The sequence below is a fragment of the Berghia stephanieae genome, chromosome 3 (genome assembly GCF_034508935.2).
Source record: "Berghia stephanieae isolate SIO BIC M18660-M18661 chromosome 3, UCSD_Bste_1.3, whole genome shotgun sequence".
NCBI lineage: Eukaryota > Metazoa > Mollusca > Gastropoda > Nudibranchia > Aeolidiidae > Berghia > Berghia stephanieae.
Genome location: NC_088362.1, coordinates 101989920 through 102009284, shown reverse-complemented (window position 1 = coordinate 102009284; position 19365 = coordinate 101989920). Strand labels below are relative to the sequence as shown.

At 36.3% G+C, this 19365-nt stretch overlaps 1 protein-coding gene across 2 annotated transcripts in view; it reads left to right on the top strand.

The window, feature by feature from the left end:
- Window positions 1-19365, top strand: part of LOC144969004 (excitatory amino acid transporter-like) — a 121246-nt gene that overhangs the window by 101607 nt on the left and 274 nt on the right. For both annotated transcript variants that reach the window (XM_078907942.1, XM_078907941.1), the window contains 8 exons: window positions 5999-6197; window positions 7436-7646; window positions 8710-8993; window positions 9867-9993; window positions 12135-12368; window positions 15968-16162; window positions 17269-17403; window positions 19301-19365. The exon at window positions 19301-19365 is cut by the window's right edge and continues 274 nt beyond it. In XM_078907942.1, the coding sequence (XP_078764068.1) occupies window positions 5999-6197; window positions 7436-7646; window positions 8710-8993; window positions 9867-9993; window positions 12135-12368; window positions 15968-16162; window positions 17269-17403; window positions 19301-19365 (1450 nt within the window). The remainder of the gene's footprint in view (window positions 1-5998; window positions 6198-7435; window positions 7647-8709; window positions 8994-9866; window positions 9994-12134; window positions 12369-15967; window positions 16163-17268; window positions 17404-19300) is intronic.

Here is a 19365-nt window from a genome sequence, read left to right as displayed (position 1 = left end):
TTGAGCATTCTTGCAATTTTTAGGACGAATATCCCCCCCCCCCCCCCCCCCCCCCATATTTTACTATTTTTTGCATGCATATTCACCTTATCTTGATACATCAACGTGTTTTTATCATGCGTGCGGCATAAAATGAATACACATTTATACAGCGCGTTATCCACATGATGTACTCAAAGTCATTTATGCAGCGCGTTATCCACATGATGTACTCAAAGTGCTATATAACGGGTGTCAAGTCAACAGCAACACTGTACATCTAGGACAAGTCACGTAGACTGTACGGGCCATATTATTATTGATGCTATGCGTTTAACCAACAACAAATTTTATATTTTTTAGATGAGCCAGTAAGTCTGTTATAATATTTGTCTAATAATCAAGTCAAAAGTCAATAAGATAATAAAATAACACCGAAATGCCTCATGTGTTCGTTCGTCTTCACTTCTTTTTTTATCAAAATCAAAAGCCAAAAGTCAACAACATTGCAGTTCAAACAGTTCAGAATAAAGGGAAGTAATACAATAAATTCTTCATTCATCTATATTTTCAACATCTGTGCTCGATGATAAATATTAACATTGGCAGTACGGAACAATTTTGAACCCAAACCCTATATTTTCCTTAAGAATGGATTTATTTTTATTATTTATTTAAATACCAATGTATTATTTAACTCACTCAACCCTAACACCGACTATATCCGTCATTAACCCAGATTACTTTTACCCCATGGCTATTTATTACATTTTTATAGACAAATTATAGGCGTAGTATCAAAGCTAATGTTTTTAGTTTTTACACGTTAATGGTAGTTGAATAAAACTATCTATTTCATGCTCATTTTTAATATATTTTTTCCAATTTTGAAAAGTGGCAAAAATCCCTAGGGTTGAGTTAGTTAAACAATGCGACAACCCTTTAGTAGAGATGACGTGTCTGAATGGGACTGTCAAAATAACTGGACGTCTACTTCATCTAAAACACAATTTTGATAAGTTGCCTATAAATGACAGCAGCGAGCAATAAATAATGGATTGACAAGTTACACCATAATTAATTGTCCTCTGGTAATGAATGATCCGAGCGTCTCTTTGTTGTTTCCTTGAGAATGAAAAAGTTCGATTGCTGTCCCATTCTCTCCCCCCCCCCCTCTCTCTCTCTCTCTCTTTCTCTCTCTCTCTCTCTCGCTCTCTCTCTCACTCTTTCTCTCTCTCTCTCTCTCTCTTTCTCTCTCTCTCTCTCACTCTCTCTCTCTCTCTCTCTCTATATATATATATATATATATATATATGTCTTTCTATATATCGATCAATCAATCCACTAATCTATCCATCTATCCATTTATCTATCTATCCATCTATCTAACTATCTATCTGTCTGTCTGTCTATCTATCCACTTAATTATTTATCTATCTATCCATTTATCCATTTATCAATCTATCCATCTATCTCTCTGTCTTTCTGTAATCGATCCATCAATCAATCAATCCAGCTATCCATCTATCCATCTATCTATCTATCTATCTATCTATCTATCTATATATTTATCTATCTATATATCTACATATCTATCTATCCAAATATCTGCTGCCTGTCTGTCTGGCTTTCTATCCACGTATCCTTCTATTTCTTTCTTTATTTATCTATCTTTATATCTAGCTAGAGCTGTCTATCTATCTATCCATATTTATATCTACTTTAGTTATATATTTATATATTTATATCTGGACCTATGATCGAAACAATATTTTAGAAGTTGATCATAATTATGCTTGAAATATTTTTATATCTATCTATCTATCTATCTATCTATCTATCTATCTATCTATCTATCTGTCTGTCTATCCGTATGTCTGTCTATCTACCTATCTATCTATCTATCTATCTATCTAATTATATAGTTATCCATCTACCTATCTATCTATCTATCCATCCATCCATCCATCTATCTATCCATCCATCCATCCATCCATCCATCTATCTATCTATCTATCCATCCATCCATCCATCTATCTAACTATCTATCTACCTTTATATCTATCTATCTATCTATTCATCTATTTATCTATCTATCCGTCTATCTCTATCCCAGTGTTTCCGTGCGTACCGCTTCCTCCTTGCTGTTTTATCTCGATCTTTCCTTATTTTTTCTTCTAGAAACCCTTAAAATATTGATTTAACCATTAATTAATGAAATTTGATTTTATGTATTTTATCTCAACAAAATAAAGTTGTTTTTTTTTTTAGTTACTTTGAAATTACTTAACTAGGAGGAAGGAATTCACGTTAAACTAATAAAAGAGACGCCTGAAAATGTCGTTTCATCTATATTGTCTTAATTCATAGATTAATGCGTTCTCTCGATCTCCAGTCTGTTTAACTTAAGGTAGCAGTGAGAGGCTACCTGAAGCCTGGGGTCGTAATATTGTTTAATACCAAAGTCTTTACATCTTCACATTTCAGTTAGCATTTTGACTAAGATAAATCATTTTAAAGATAAACCAAATAAAGTCGTTTTGTTCTGCGTTTTTAACTTCTTCTTCTTCTTCTTCTTCGTTCCTCTGATGGACATCTATGGCTGCAGTCCGATATCTGCTATGAGTCTGTGGTCCGCTTTAGGTCCTCAGCCTCACCATAGAGCTTTGTGTTGAGTGTTGTAGGGGTGACCCAGTGGTTCGAACGTTGCACGTTGTATAATGGGCAATCCATAAGCACATGTAAAGTGGTTTCATGGTCGGTTCCACATGGGCAATAAGGGGTTGTTCCAATACCTAGCTTGCGTTTTTAACAAACCTTTTAATATAGTACTCAACACTTTATTTTAAAAACCTGGCAAGCACAATGGTTCATAATTTGGACAGGATTTACCTCGATGATCGATCGACTAACTTATCAAACACACCCAAATCTGACACATCTTTTGACAAATATTTGGTAGATACATGAAGAAAAATGTATAGCATTTTTTGAGAAAGTATTTATCGGTGTACGGTGTTAACCACAGGAGTTTCAGAATTCAATTATAACATTCGAACATATCAGCTTAAAAGCTTTTTCCCGTGGAAATCCTAATAATCTGAGAATTTGCATACAATTACAGTTTTGAATCACTCTGTACGTGATCCCATTTCGAAAGCAATTCCAATTCATTTCAGATTTAAGCGTTCGTAATTTATAATTTCGATGATTATCTTTTATAATTTCTATAGAGTTGTTTTGAAGCAAACGTTTTTAGACACAATTGACAAATATAGGCTGTGATGCCACAAAACAAAAGCCGCGAGATTCAATGACAATATTTTTAGTCTATTAGTATTCTTTTCGTAACATAAAAACGTAACACCACCTCAATGCTGGGACGATATTATGCCTTTTGAAGTTTGCAAACAATGCTCGAACGCTAACCCCCTTCAAACTGTCAAAACGTTATGTATGCAAACTCGTGCAAACTCGAATAATCGTAGTGAATAATTTTGGCCAGCAAGCACTCCAGGCGATACCATGTCAGGTGAACGATACCAGGAAGATGCATGAAGTACGACCGATAAAAATGCTTTGAAAAAGGCAGCAATCGTATTTTGAAATTTTATTTTCTATATTCTATGCAACCCCCCCCCCCCCTTCTTCCCAGGTAAGTCTAAAATGACTGAATTGAGAACTTTTATCATGAGCTCTCTGACCAGATTCAAACAATACTTTTAAAATATAGGGGCATCGATTGCCAAACCAGTGCTTGGTGATGAATACAAGGAAGTAGTTCTACCATTTGATTGGAAAATGTCAAATGCGACGGCAATTTCTAAAAAGGGAGATAAAGGAGACCCAGTAGACATCAAATAGACCAGTAAATATCAAGTGTATTACATGCAAACTAATGGAATCATTCATAGAAAAATTGTATCTTAAATTATTTTGAAAGCTACAACTTGTTCAGCCCCTGCCAGCATGGTTTTAGGAATAATCGTTCCTGTGTTACACAACTTATTGAAGTGACGGAAAATTTTACTACCATGATAGGTGAAAAAGAAAATATTGATATTATATATTTAGACTTTCGGAAGGCGTTTGATTCTGAACCACATTTAAGGCTGTTTCAAAAATTGAAGTCGTATGGAATAAGAGGTTGCAGGTTGAATTGGATAAAATCGTTTTTAAGTAATCGTACACAAAGGGTAAAGGTAGGAGGTGAGTTTTCGGAATTTGGTAAAGTTACCAGCAGGATTCCCCAGAGTAGTACTTTGGGTCCTCTTTTGTTTATTATCTTTATCAATGATCTCGCTGATGTCTTATTATTTTATCTTATCTTACTAAAGGCTTAATAGGAACTATCCTGTAAATGCCTTATACAATAGTTTATAATTACAGAATCTCATATAGCTTGCATTGAAACATTCACAGACAGTTTTACACAACTTTGAATGTCAGGAAAAATGTATCAATACGGCAATGTAAAATCGAAAAATACTATCATAGAATACTGGTAATTGAAAACTGGTCAAGATTGAATGAATCATAAATGTACAAAGTTCATAGTACAATGAAATATTAATGACAAAAATAATCATGAAAGCAACAACGATAATAAAGCATACATTAGTCTCTGATAAATTATGATTTTACATTGTTTCAGATATCATGCACTTTACTGGTCAACATTTACAAACCAGTTTACGTATGTAAATTATTTGCGGACGACAAAAAGATTCAAAACACTGCGAATAACAGTTGTAACCTGAAAAAAACACGATTACAATTTATTGCCTGTCGATGTCCTTAAAAGCCGTAAACAGGAGATCAAAAAGCCAGGGCTGAGGAAGCCTTTTTCAAGAGAATTATAATAATTAGTTTTTAGTTTTAGCGAAGTTAGATAAAGCACTTCTCTTATTCTTAATACCTTCTTACTCACTCCTCTTATTTTCTACTCCTCTAATCCCCCCCCCCACCTCTCTCTCTCTCTCTCTCTCTCTCTCTCTCTCTCTCTCTCTCTCTCTCTCTCTCTCTCTCTCTCTCTGACTATCTCCCTCTCCATGTCTCTCTTTCTTTCTTTCTTTCTTTCTCTCTCACAGACACAGTCCTATCACCCCACCCCCACTTTTCATATTCTATCCATATCCATAATAATTCATTACACACTTGTCACACTTGATTTCGTCAGCCTTCATCTTATATTAGAAAATCAAAGCAAACATAGAGAACAGGCCCTTGGCACATTCAAAGCCAAACAGATCGAGGAGAACGAATTGTCCCTCGCAAACAGAGAAGGAAAAAAAAACCAGAATTAGAAATGAAATTCTCAGGAGAAAGATGTAGGGGATATCCTGTCTAACACTGATAAAACACATTTCCCATTTTAATCTCATGATTCTTATCTTTTCAAATATCGATAGATTGAAATCAAAATTTACCAAAACTTGTCATGGATTTCAATCACGAATAAAACTTCTTCTACCACTGTCATTATTACATCACCATTACTACTGCTACTATCATTACTACTACTACTACTACTACTACTACTACTACTACTACTACTACTACTACTACTACTACTACTACTACTACTACTACTACTACTACTACTACTACTACTACTACTACTACTCAGAAGAAGAAGGAGAAGAAGAAGAAGAAGAAGAAGAAGAAGAAGAAGAAGAAGAAGAAGATAAAATAGAAGGTAAACAACAACAACGATAGTAATAATAATAATGATAATAATGATAATAATAATAATAATAATAATAATAATAATAATAATAATAATAATAATAATAATAATAATAATAATAATAATAATAATAATAATAATAATAATAATAATAATAATAATAATAATAACAATAAAAATAATAATAATAATAATAATAATTAGCAGTTTCAAATACTAAATAACCATATCTTTTTCAAACCCAAGACAACAACTGCACAGGTTATTAACTTAACACACAAGTCCGCTTTTTTAAGTGTCATATAATACATTTCATTTATATTTTCGCAGGTGCTCTCATGGTGTAAAACCAACCTACTTCTCATCCTCACAATCTTGGGTGTGCTCCTCGGTCTGATATTCGGATTCGCCTTCAGAGCAACGAACCCATCGAAGGATGCCATCATGATAATATCATTTCCTGGAGAAGTTCTAATGCGGATGCTGAAGATGTTGATTGTCCCCCTTGTTGTAAGCTGTATGGTAACAGGCAAGTAAGAATTAGTGGTTAGTGTGATGAGGGACTGTTGGTGGTGCTACTAAATAAATACTTTACTTTACCCTTTTGTCTTTTCATACAATCGCAAAATGCCCTCGTATCATTTTGTTTTGTTATAGTATTTCACATAATATTAAATCAAGTCGTTTATTCAACACTCCATTATTTTTATTTTTCTCACCAAGTGGTTCGGGATAATAAAAAAAAGTATATCTCCCCATTCTCATTCTGTTGACCTATTATGTAAACCTGTGACGTTGATACATAATGTAATAAATCCCCGTGTCTCATTATTCCTCACCAGTTTACATAGTATGTAAAGCCGTGATGTCGATACATAAAGTGATACATCCCCATTTTTCCATTGTTAGCCAGTTCACAAATTATGTAAATCTCTGAAGTTGAGCTTTTGTGCTCAATGCGCTTTACAATAGGTCCCTGGCCAACAGCAACATTTAACATGTAGGACGGGACATGCCGCCTGTTAGGCGATATTACAATTTTTCGGACAAAGACAACGCTGTTAACGGCCAGGTACTCATTTTACACCTGAGTACGATGAGAGAATGTGTGTAAAGGCCTTTTCCAAGGACTCAACTGTGCGCCGAGCGCGAGGCTCGAACCCAGGACCTTCCGATCCGAAAGCGAGTGTCATACCACTAGACCACAAAGCCGCATTAGTTGGAACAAAAAGCTTCACATCCCCTTATATAATCTCCCCATTCCCAATCAGATTACATATCATAGATTCATATTCCTCTCCATTCCCAATTAGTTTACATAAATCACGTAAATCTATAATGGTGATACCTCAAGGTATTCATTCCCATATCTCTCCATTTCCAACAAGTTTACATAAATAACATAAATCTATAATGTTGATACCTCAAGGTATTCATTCCCATATCTCTCCATTTCCAACAAGTTTACATAAATTACGTAAATCTATAATGGTGATGCATCAAGGTATTCATTCCCATATCTCTCCATTTCCAACAAGTTTACATAAATAACGTAAATCTATAATGGTGATGCATCAAGGTATTTATTCCCATATCTCTCCATTTCCAACAAGTTTACATAAATAACGTAAATCTATAATGGTGATGCATCAAGGTATTTATTCCCCTATCTCTCCATTTTCAACAAGCTTACATAAATTACGTAAATCTATAATGGTGATGCATCAAGATATTCATTCCCATATCTCTCCATTCATTCCCACCCAGGATTGGCCTCCCTGGACGCCAAGAACTCCGGACGTATGGGACTCCGTGCCATCGCCTACTATTTCCTGACCACATTCCTTGCCATTATCCTGGGTATCATCCTCGTCCTCAGCATCCATCCGGGTAACCCCGATGCTAAAGACGAAACCAGGCTTAGCAAGAAGGAAAAACACCCAATTACCTCACTCGACGCATTCCTCGACTTGTTTAGGTAAAACGAATTATTATTTTTCTTTTTCGGATTATGAATCACCCATTTCGTTGAAAGATATTTGACAGGAATTTTTTTCAAAGTAAATATGGGCTACTGTCCAAGCGTCAAAATAAATTAACACACGCGTTGATGAATGATATTTTTAGAAACATTTCCTCGTATATATTACTCTAAGCGTCATTATTTTACCTAAACCCATTTTGTTGATTGATATTTTTATAAACTTTATCCAGAAACATTATCCCTGTAAATATACTCCAAGCGTCACCATATAACCAACATACACCATGTTGATTTTGATATTTAAAGATTCAGAAACATTCTCCCCAACACACACTATTTAATGATATATTCGAAAATATTTTCCCCAAATAAACATAATCCAAGCATCACCTTTTACTAGCAAGTACTCTGTTTAATTATATTTTTTCTAAAAACATTTTCCCAGTAAATATATTCCAAAAGTCACCATATAACCAGCGCACAATGTTGATACTGATTTAAAATTTTCAGAAACATTTCCTATATCACCAACAAACACTTTGGTTAATGATATTTTATTTTCAGAATCAGCATCCCAGTAAATATACACCATATACCAACGTACACTTTTTTAAAAATTTTGATTAATATTTTTCAGAAACATTTTCTCCATATAACCAACACACACTTTGTTTAATGATATTTTCAAAAACACTTTCCCCAAGTAGATAGATATAATTCAAGCGTCACTTTTTACCAGCAAACACTTTGTTTAATGATATTACTTTTTCTAAAACATTTTTTTTTTCATACACTCCATGCATCACTAAGTAACCAACGAACATTTTGTGTATTTTGAATAATATTTTTCAGAGACATTTTCCCCAGTAGATAATATAGCTACTCCAAACGTCCAAATTTTAATAACAAGGTACATTTTGTGGATTTTGATTAATATTTTCCAAAACCATTTTTTAAAATATACCCGACTCAATTTGTTTGATAATATTTTTTCCCAAGCGTCACAATCTAATCACCAAACTCTTTGTTTTAATATCTTTTTTTTTATTTTGTTCAGAAACATTTTTCCAGTAAATATACTCCAAGCGTGTTTCCAGCATACCAGCACTGTCTATGAGATCAAAGACGAGGAAGAATTTATCATAAAGTCCAAGAACAAGTCGGACATCGAGGACGCCCTCAATTCCACCCTAGTGACTGTGGCTACGACAACCACCAGCACTACCATCGACTCCATCATCAGCGCCATCAACGGCACCAATGCCTCCTCCCCAACCGTTGTTGTCAACGTCACAAAGTGGGTTCGCACTTTTCCCATGAGGGATGGAGTTAACGTTCTTGGTAAATGGTTTGTTACTTTTCTTGACTCCTGACTCTTCTCATCTTCTTTCGTCTCTTCCTCATACTCCTTATATTCCTCCTTTTTCTTATTCCCATTTCTGAAATAATTATATTATAGTAGCACTACTATTACAATTACCGTCATCAACACCATCATCATCATCATCATCATCATCATCATCATCATCATCATCATCATCATCATCATCATCATCGTCATCATTATTATCATCGTCATCATCATTATAAATAACAGCAACATCAGATGTAATAGCATATGTAGCAGTAGTAGAATAATAGTAGTAGTAGTAGAAGTAGTAGTAGTAGTAGTAGTAGTAGTAGTAGTAGTAGTAGTAGTAGTAGTAGTAGTAGTAGTAGTAGTAGAAGTAGTAGTAGTTGTAGAAGTAGTAGTAGTAGTAGTAGTAGAATTGGAGTGGTAGTAGTAGTAGTAGTAGTAGTAGTAGTAGTAGTAGTAGTAGTAGTAGTAGTAGTAGTAGTATTAGTAGTAGTAGTAGTCGTAGTAGTAGTCGTAGTAGTAGTAGTAGTAGTAGTTAGTAGTAGTAGTAGTAGTAGTAGTGTAGTAGTAGTAGTAAGTAGTAGTAGTAGTAGTTAGTAGTAGTAGTAGTAGTATAGTAGTAGTAGTAGTAGTAGTAGTAGTAGTAGTAGTAGTAGTGTAGTAGTAGTAGTGTAGTAGTAGTAGTAGTAGTAGTAGTAGTAGTAGTAGTAGTAGTAGTAGTAGTAGTAGTAGTAGTAGTAGTAGTAGTAGTAGTAGTAGTAGTAGTAGTAGTAGTAGTAGTAATAGTATCAACCACTTAAGGTGACACAAAGTGATTTTCCAAGAAAACGTTTTGACTCCTCGTTCCTTTGTTTCAGGGATCATCACCTTCTTCACGTCATTCGGTATCATCATCAGTACAATGGGACCCCGGGCTAAGCTGATGGTGGATTTCTTTCACGTTCTCAATGAGATTATTATGAAAATGGTCCACCTTGTCATGTGGTAAGGAATGTGTCTTTGTTGGGTTGGTGTGTTTTTTTGCGGGTTTTTTCTTATTTGTTGTTGCTGTTTGATTTTTTAATTTTTTTTTTATTTTTTTGTTGTTTTTTTTTTTTTTTTTTTTTTTTTTTTTTTTTTTTTGGGGGGGGGGGGGTGTTTTTGTGTTTTGTTTTTTGGGTTTTTTTTAATGGTAGTTTGTTTTGTTTTGTTTTGTTTTATTTTTGGAGGGATTTATTTTGTATTGTTTTATTATATGTGTGTGGGTTTTTTTTTTTTGGTGTATTTGTTGGGGGTGGGGGAGGGGGTTGTTATGCCACATTGTATGTGTCTGTTTGTTTGTGCGTATATATGCGTGCGGTGGAATTCAATCGCTATTTGTTATATCCTTGTTATTTTGGTTTACTCTTGTCAGATTTACTCAAAATATTTCGTTTTAAGCCTTTTTCGAAGATTGATTTTTATGTGAGCATATAATACCCGTAATACGTACCTCCTTTGCGTGTATTTGACTACTTTTCTCTTGATATGTTTGTTTTATTTTGGTAAAAAAGTTGGCTTCATTCAGCTCTTTGTTATTGTTTTCAGACCACGAGTTGGGTGATTCGTTTTCGCTTAAGTCCTCACAGACTATATATTCTGTGCGCTTGGCTATGAAACTCACAACATTTCCATCCGGAAGTATAACGAACCAACACACAAAACTATGTGTAACCTTGAACGTTTATAGTCTGGTTAATACATTTAAGTGAGAATTACTCATTATAAACATGGATGGCAAAAAAAAAAAAAAACAAAGACCTGAGTGACGTCAACTTCGTTCTATCTATAAACGTGAACTGTTAACTGTTTGTTCAAATGTTATTGATTGTCGACAAATTATAGATACAGTAGAACGCGTTTAAACTGAATTGATTGAAATAACGAACGCAACGGCATTCATGTCTCTGCCTCATTTTCTTATTATTTCACCATAAGTAAATAGCTACTGATACAATTACCTACTAATAAAAAAAGTCCCTTTACCGGTTTTGTTCTTTATATCCATGCTTTCTGAACTTTTCTGTCATTTAATGTGAACAAAAACAAGTGATTGCTTTTAATCAAACTTTATAGATGTTAACACCTATCCTTTTATACTACTTATATCATATTACGATAACCTAAAATGCAGATGCGGGTTTATTATACTTCCTATTGTATATTCACCGCATCACCATAATGAATTTAGAGGTTTGTAGGTCAAGCGAATACTATAACATATTTATGTATTTGGTTAACATTGGTTGGTTATAATATCTATACCCACCTACAGCGTAGGGAAAAAACAATATAAAACCCCTCTCAGCAGAAATAATTGTTTTTATGGCAGTCTTTGTTTGTACCAGTATCCATTTTATTGAAATAAAAACAAGAAAAATAATAGTTTGTTATTTCTATCAGTTATTGCTAATAACAGTCATTTTTTAAATTAAAATAATAACAAGAAAATTGGGGTACGTTATGCATTTATTATTGCCATCATTCCGCTTCAAGCATGTTCGTGTTAAGTGTGTTCTACTGTATATAACCATCGTCATTGTCATGAGTTCATATAAACAAAACTTGAAAATTCATTAAATATAGAGTGTGTGTGGGGGGGGGGGGGGGGGGGGGGGGGGCGATGAAAAAGTTTAATATGAGTTCCAATTTAATTGACAAAGACAATAAGTGATTTGAACTTTACGGATTTGCCCTTTAACAACAAAGTGGACGATCTCAACGACTTGAGATGTGTGCGATGCGAGAGGATTGAATTGATAATTAAGAGGAACAGACAAAATAATGATCAGAAATTGAGAGAGAAAATAATGAACAGAATAAAATTATACGAAAACGTAATATTCATAATATGAACGATCATTGAAGCGTTTCTTAACTGAAGATAGTATGCGCTTGGCAAAGGGGCTCACAACATAACATTGCCATCTGGAAGAATAACGGACCAACACACAGAACTGTAACTATGACCGTTTATAGTCAGGTTAATACAGTTTAGTGAGAATTACTCATAAACGCGGATGGCAAGAAACAATAACAAAGACCCGAGTGACGTCAACTTCACTCTATCTCTCTCTATATACATACATTATGTTTTTCCCTTCCAGGTATTCCCCGATTGGTATCATGTTCCTCATCATGGGTAAGCTTCTAGAGATTGAAAACCCTGCCAAGGTGGGAGAGCAGCTGGGCTTGTATATGGTGACAATCCTCCTGGGTCTGTCCATCCACATCTTCCTGGTGGTGCCCGGTATCTACTTCCTGGTCACCCGCAAAAACCCTTACCACGTGACAATGGGAATGGCACAAGCTTGCGTCACAGCTATCGGAACCTCATCAAGGTGACAAACCGATGTGTAATCATTTGCATGTCTGATATCCCAAACTGTTATGGGCTCGTTATTGCAATGGACAACTCTCAAATCAACCCAAAATATTATTGTCCATTAAAACAAGCCAATGATTGCTTTTCGGTTCTCGGACCTATAAACAAAACAAACATATTGTCTGTGACAAGCATAATGTGCCCGTAGTGACAGACAATATTGTGTTTTGTTTTGTTCTTGTTTTCATTTCACTTTGTTTTGTTTTGTTTTGTTGCTGTTGTATTAGGGGTTGTTGTTTTGTTTGTTTTTGTTTTTTGGGGGTTTTTTTTGTTTTGTTTTTTGTTTGTTTTTTTGTTTGTTTGTTTTTGTTTTTCTTTTAGTTACAGTGACCAGATTTATAACGCACAGCGTCAACATTAGTAATATTATTATTGTCGTCTTTTTCTTTTTCTTTTTTTTTTTTTGTTTGTTGTTTCTAAAAGAAAAATAAAAGATGAGGGTTGTTTGTTTTGTTTTTATTTGTTTTGTTTTTTTTTTTTGTTGTTGTTTTTTTTTGTTGTTGTTTTTTTGCCTAAACTATGTAGTATAATTCGGACTTTTAAATCTGTCTGCCGAAAGAAGCTCTAGTTAACTGTAATTTCGTGACGGTGGTATTAAACATTGTTATGGCGGTAATGCAGACATGAGTATTATCATTATCATTCTTGTTACAACATACCGATAACGATGGGGTAATCGAGTACAAAAAAGGTCGAGTACTACAAGGCACACACTTTTAAGCATCGGTATTGTTTGTTTTTTTCGTGTCCCGATGAATATTGGAAATTCTATTTTGTTGTCAAACAAACACAATCTCTATATTTTATTTTTGTAAAGTATAGATAGTATGCACTTGGCTAAGAAGCTCAAAACATTGTCATTCGGAAGTTTAACGGACCAACACACAAAACTGTGTGTATCCATGAACGTTTATAGTCAGGTTAATACAGTTCAGTGAGCATTACTCATAAACGCGGATGGCAAAAAACAATAACAAAGACCTGAGTGACGTCATCTTTGAACTATCTATATATCCACGAAAATATTATCAAATTTTAAATGCTATTTCAACCATGATAAACAAACCCACGCACACCGTTTTGAAGCGGTGGGTCACATTTTGGGCAGAAATATTTTACTTTCTTTATCGATAGATTAACATGACCTCTGACCCCAATTTGGTCAAAAAGTTTGAACCCAAAGACTCCTAAGGAAGTCTACCGAAGAAGTCTCCGATGGAAGACGTTTCATCATGTGTGGGATTCTCTTGATCTAGAGAGCATTTATATAGCGCAATATCCACTAAACGTGCTCAAAGCGCTTTACAAGGGGTCTCTGGCCAACAGCAACACTTAACATATAGGACGGGACATGACGCGTGTTAGGCGATATTACAATTTTTTTCGGACAGAGCAACGCTGTTAACGGCCAGGTACGCATTTTACACCTGAGTCCGGTGAGAGGAAGTGAGTAAGAGCCTTTTCCAAGGGCTCAACTATACGCCGAACGAGGCTCGAACCCAGGACCTTCCGGTCCGAAAGCGAGTGTCATAGCACTAGACCACATAGCCGCATCTATATCTTGATCTATACACAATATGAACTAAACGTTTTCAGGTTAAAATGTAACAAGTTATTTTGTCACGGTACGACGGCTACTATCATAATACATGTGCGGCTATGTGGTCTAGTGGTATGACACTTGCTTTCGGATCGGAAGGTTCCGAGTTCGAGCCTCGCGCTCGGCGCATAGTTGAGTCCTTGGAAAAGGCTCTTTACTCACATTCTCTCACCGTACTCAGGTGTAAAATGAGTACCTGGCCGTTAACAGTCTTGTCTTTGTCCGAAAAATTGTAATATCGCCTAACAGGTGCAATGTCCCGTCCTACATGTTAAATGTTGCTGTTGACCAGGGACCCCTTGTAAAGCGCTTGAGCACATTTTGTGGATATTGTGCTATATAAAAGCTCAATTATTTTTTTTTAATGCAACAAGATATTTTGCCAGGGTACGACGGCTACTACCATAATACATAATGTGAACTACACAATCGTCCTCAAAATCACCATCATTTTTTTCCTAATTTTTTCATAAGACATAGTAGTCCTTCAGAGTCATTCGGCCCATGGAGCCGGAGTTTATCCCGGTTTCTATAGCGTGAAACGGACAATAGCAATTGCTTGCTATACTTTGGATAGGTCGCTAGTCTACCGCAAAGTTCTTTCGCCAAATCAAACAGACTCAGCTACCCCATTCACTGCTGGGTGACCAGAGGGGTCAGCAAATCAAACAGACTCAGCTACCCCATTCACTGCTGGGTGACCAGAGGGGTCAGCAAATCAAACAGACTCAGCTACCCCATTCACTGCTGGGTGACCAGAGGGGTCAGCAAATCAAACAGACTCAGCTACCCCATTCACTGCTGGGTGACCAGAGGGGTCAGCAAATCAAACAGACTCAGCTACCCCATTCACTGCTGGGTGACCAGAGGGGTCAGCAAATCAAACAGACTCAGCTACCCCATTCACTGCTGGGTGACCAGAGGGGTCAGCAAATCAAACAGACTCAGCTACCCCATTCACTGCTGGGTGACCAGAGGGGTCAGCAAATCAAACAGACTCAGCTACCCCATTCACTGCTGGGTGACCAGAGGGGTCAGCAAATCAAACACTCAGCTACCCCATTCACTGCTGGGTGACCAGAGGGGTCAGCAAATCAAACAGACTCAGCTACCCCATTCACTGCTGGGTGACCAGAGGGGTCAGCAAATCAAACAGACTCAGCTACCCCATTCACTGCTGGGTGACCAGAGGGGTCAGAAAAGAATCTCGACTGCCCCCGGATCAATCTTGGTCCCTTTGATTGTGAAGTTAGTGCTCTACCAACTGAGTTATCGGGATCATAAGACATAAACTGCAAAAATTAAGTTGAATAAAAGCTTTCATTTAATTCACCAATTCAAATTATGTTAATGTTTCGACTCACCTTTTTGTCAACGAAAAGGAGACGATGATTAGGAGAAGAAAGATGAATATGAGATGAGGGGATAATGGCCATTCATCATCAATTTACTCTCTATCCAAATTCATCTTATTCTTTATCTGTTTTGCTGACATAGGGAAAATCCGAAGCGTTCTTTTCACCTTTCATTGTAAATTAGATTTTTTTTTAAATTGAGCTTTAAAAAAATTGAGCTTTATATAGCTCAATATCCACTAAATGTGCTCAAAGCGCTTTACAAGGGGTCCCTGGTCAACAGCAACATTTAACATGTAGGACGGGACATGCCGCCTGTTTGTTAGGCGATATTACAATTTTTCGGACAAAGACAACGCTGTTAACGGCCAGGTACTCATTTTACACCGAAGTACGGTGAGAGAAAGTGATTAAAGGCCTTTTCCAATGACTCAACTATGCGCCGAGCGCGAGGCTCGAACCCAGGAAATTCCGATCCGAAAGCGAGTGTCATACCACTAGACCGCATAGCTTTTATTCTACTTTTTCAATGGATTTTATTTTACGGTTTCGAGCTTCAACCAGTATTTGCATTTTTTCCCCCATTTTTCATCAAACTAGTACGGCCACCTTGCCTGTCACGTTCCGGTGCTTGGAGGAAAATCTGAACATTGATAAAAGGGTGACAAGGTTTGTACTCCCCATTGGAGCCACCATCAACATGGACGGAACGGCACTGTACGAGGCCGTGGCACCCATCTTTATTGCACAGATGAATGGGATGGAGCTCACGTTTGGAAAGATTATTGCCATCAGGTAATGGGTGATGATGACTTATGATTCTGTATAAGTATTAGTAGTAGTAGTAGTAGTAGTAGTAGTAGTAGTAGTAGTAATAGTAGTAGTAGTAGTAATAGTAGTAGTAGTAGTAGTAGTAGTAGTAGTAGTAGTAGTAGTAGTAGTAGTAGTAGTAGTAGTAGTAGTAGTTATTGTTGTTATTGTAGTGTAGCAGTAGTAGAAGTAGTAATAGTAGTAGTAGTAGTAGTAGTAGTAGTAGTAGTAGTAGTAGTAGTAGTAGTAGTAGTAGTAGTAGTAGTAGTAGTAGTCGTGGCGTCAACAGTGGTATCTATTGTCGTTACTGTTGTTGCTTTTCTTGTTGTTGTTTTTATTTTGATTTTTGTTTTGGTTTTTGTTGTTTTTCTTTGTTTTGTTTTGTTTTGTCTTTTTTTATTATTGGGGGGGGGGGTGTTTGTTTGTTGTTTGTTGTTTAGGGGGAGGTTTTTGTTATTATCAAACAAAAATGACCTTTAAAAATGTACATGGTTATATTAAGAAAATGGTATTGTTGAGGACAAATATGGACTTAAGAAAAATGCAATGTTGCCTCAACCATCCGTATTGCTTGAGAGAATAATGAAAAACAAATTTGCTGCACTCTAAGCATGGTGGGGACTGTTGACCCGCGTTTCATCTGTATTCAATGGGAGTACACGGAATTTCAAGGGAATAAAGGTAGTTTAAAATAAATTACAAAGAGTGTCATCCATTGTCATAACAGATGTGGGCAATAACTATCACCCTTTCATAAACAGAGTTTACTTATTTTGTATAGGGAATGAGATTAGCGGAAGAGTAGCGTCCCTTGATTGGACGTCACCTTACATAGAGAACGTCAAAATGGTTTTGCGCATGCGTCTCTCTCTCGTCCTCGCTTTCGGTGAAGTGTGTCTCATGCCGTTTTCATCGGAAGCGAGGACGAGAGACGCATGCGCATAACCAACTTGACGTTCTCTCTCTAATAACTTTTCCGCCGGTGACGTCCAATCAAGGGACGCTACTCTTCCGCTAACCTCATCCCCTATTGAGTCGTTTAATGTAACGGTTTGTTCTTTATTTGTTTTTTTTTTATTCTTTTCATCTAGTTTGACAGCGACCTGTGCTAGTATCGGAGCTGCCGCCATTCCTAGTGCCGGTTTGGTAACCATGGTAATGGTGCTGACATCTGTTGGACTTCCGGCTGAGGACATCAGCTTGATCCTTGCTGTTGATTGGTTTTTGTGAGTTGATAAAAAAAAATATTATAGGGAATGAGATTAGAGGAAGAGTAGCGTCCCTTGATTGGACGTCACCCATCGTCTGTGACGTCACAGACGGAAAAGTTAATAGAGAGAGAACGTTTTGTTGGTTGTGCGCATGCGTCTCTCGTCCTCGCGGACTATGGGTGACGTCCAATCAAGGGACGATACTCTTCCGTTAATCTTATTCCCTATAGCATATTAATTTTTATCATATTTTTATTTTGCCTTTAAATTTACCTCCTTAACAGCGATTACGATTTATCCCATTATCAGATGATAATAAATGCAAAACTAACCCTTTTTGTTTTTAACTTAAAAGCAATAACTGCAATGTGACTCGATATGTTGTCCTTGGGTAAGACCCTTTATTTTACACATTAACCTTCTCCTTTCTAACCATAGGAAAATCGTCACATTCGTTACGTTCCAACCATCACTTTTACAATTCAGATTTCTTTTGTAAATCACACAATTTAAAGAAAAATGTTTTATTATAGCTTTAAAAACGTGACACTGTGTTGTAGAGTTCATTTTGCTGATCAAGATTATGCATAGAATGTATTTGTTACTTTTCTGTTTGAGTGAGAAAAAAACTATTTTTCTGTGGGTGGGTGTGAAATTTTGGGGAAAATTCTGAAAGTGGCTGGTAAGGAAAGGGTTAATTCACTCGATCCAGGTGTTAATGAGTATGCGGCTTCGGTATTGTCTGGTGATATTGTAAGAGTGCTAGTTTTAAATGGACCACTTGTACTTTATGAATTGAACGTTTGGTTAGTTCTATAATGCTCTTGTGCCTTGGAGGATGAATTAATGAAACACTTTGAGCATGAAGACATTATGGAAATGCCATATTTGAATAGAAATACGAGTTTTTATTATATTATTTTAGACGAAACGATGGCTTAACCCTAGTAGAAGTCAAAGCCTTTGAATCTCAGTATAAATGTGACCCTTCGCCTCAAGTTGGGTTGGTTAAGATATTAACAATTGAATTCATAGCCAGAAATATCAGACTTGTGTTGAGTTTGTATGTTTTATTGAGGAGAATGAATACCATATTAAAGAGTGCTAATGCCAACAATTTATATTTTTTACAAGTCTAACATTTAATTCGGCTTTTAGGCATATGGTTCATTCCGACATAATACCGTTTTGAGACGATGGGTCACAAATGAATTTTGCATTATGTCCTATGGGAATTCAAGTTTAAGTTTTGGGTGTCCAGGATTCCTGTGCTGACAGATGTGACCGTTGCTGTTGCCTCGTCACAAAATTATTTGGATGTCTTTGTTTGCTGATTGCTTCCTGTCGTATACTCTTTTAAGGTGCGTGAGAGTGTGTGTGTGTGGGGGGGGGGGGGGGCTTCAGATGTATGTAGGTTTTTCCCCTCTATTTGATCGGAGAGTAGGGGTGCTAAGTACTTTACTGTGAATACTTTAAATCTTAACAAAGAACAAAGCATTTGTTCTCATACAACTTGAGCTTTTATACAAACCTCAATAGCCACAAAGTTTGCTAAAAGATCGTTACTGGGAGTACCAAGCCAACGCCAATCCTGAAAGTTGTAGGACGAGACATGACTCTTCTAGGGTACTACGTCAATTTATTATCGACCGAGACATTGCTGTTACTGGTAATGGATTTAACCTTAAGAATGGTGAGAAAATGCTAGTTAAATTAAAAGCCTTTTCCAAAATTTCCACATAGCGACGCCCTCAGCGCGCACACGGGACTCAAACCAGAGCCCTGCAGGTCAGAATAAGCCCATGAATAACATACCACAAGACGACAAGGCCCCACATATAACCAACTACATTACATATACCTGACAAAACTAGCAACGCTTTTGTTATTTATCTATCTCTCTCATTTCTAGGGATCGCTTCAGGACAGCCACCAATGTCCTCGGCGACAGTTTTGGTGCCTCCATCGTGGCCCACC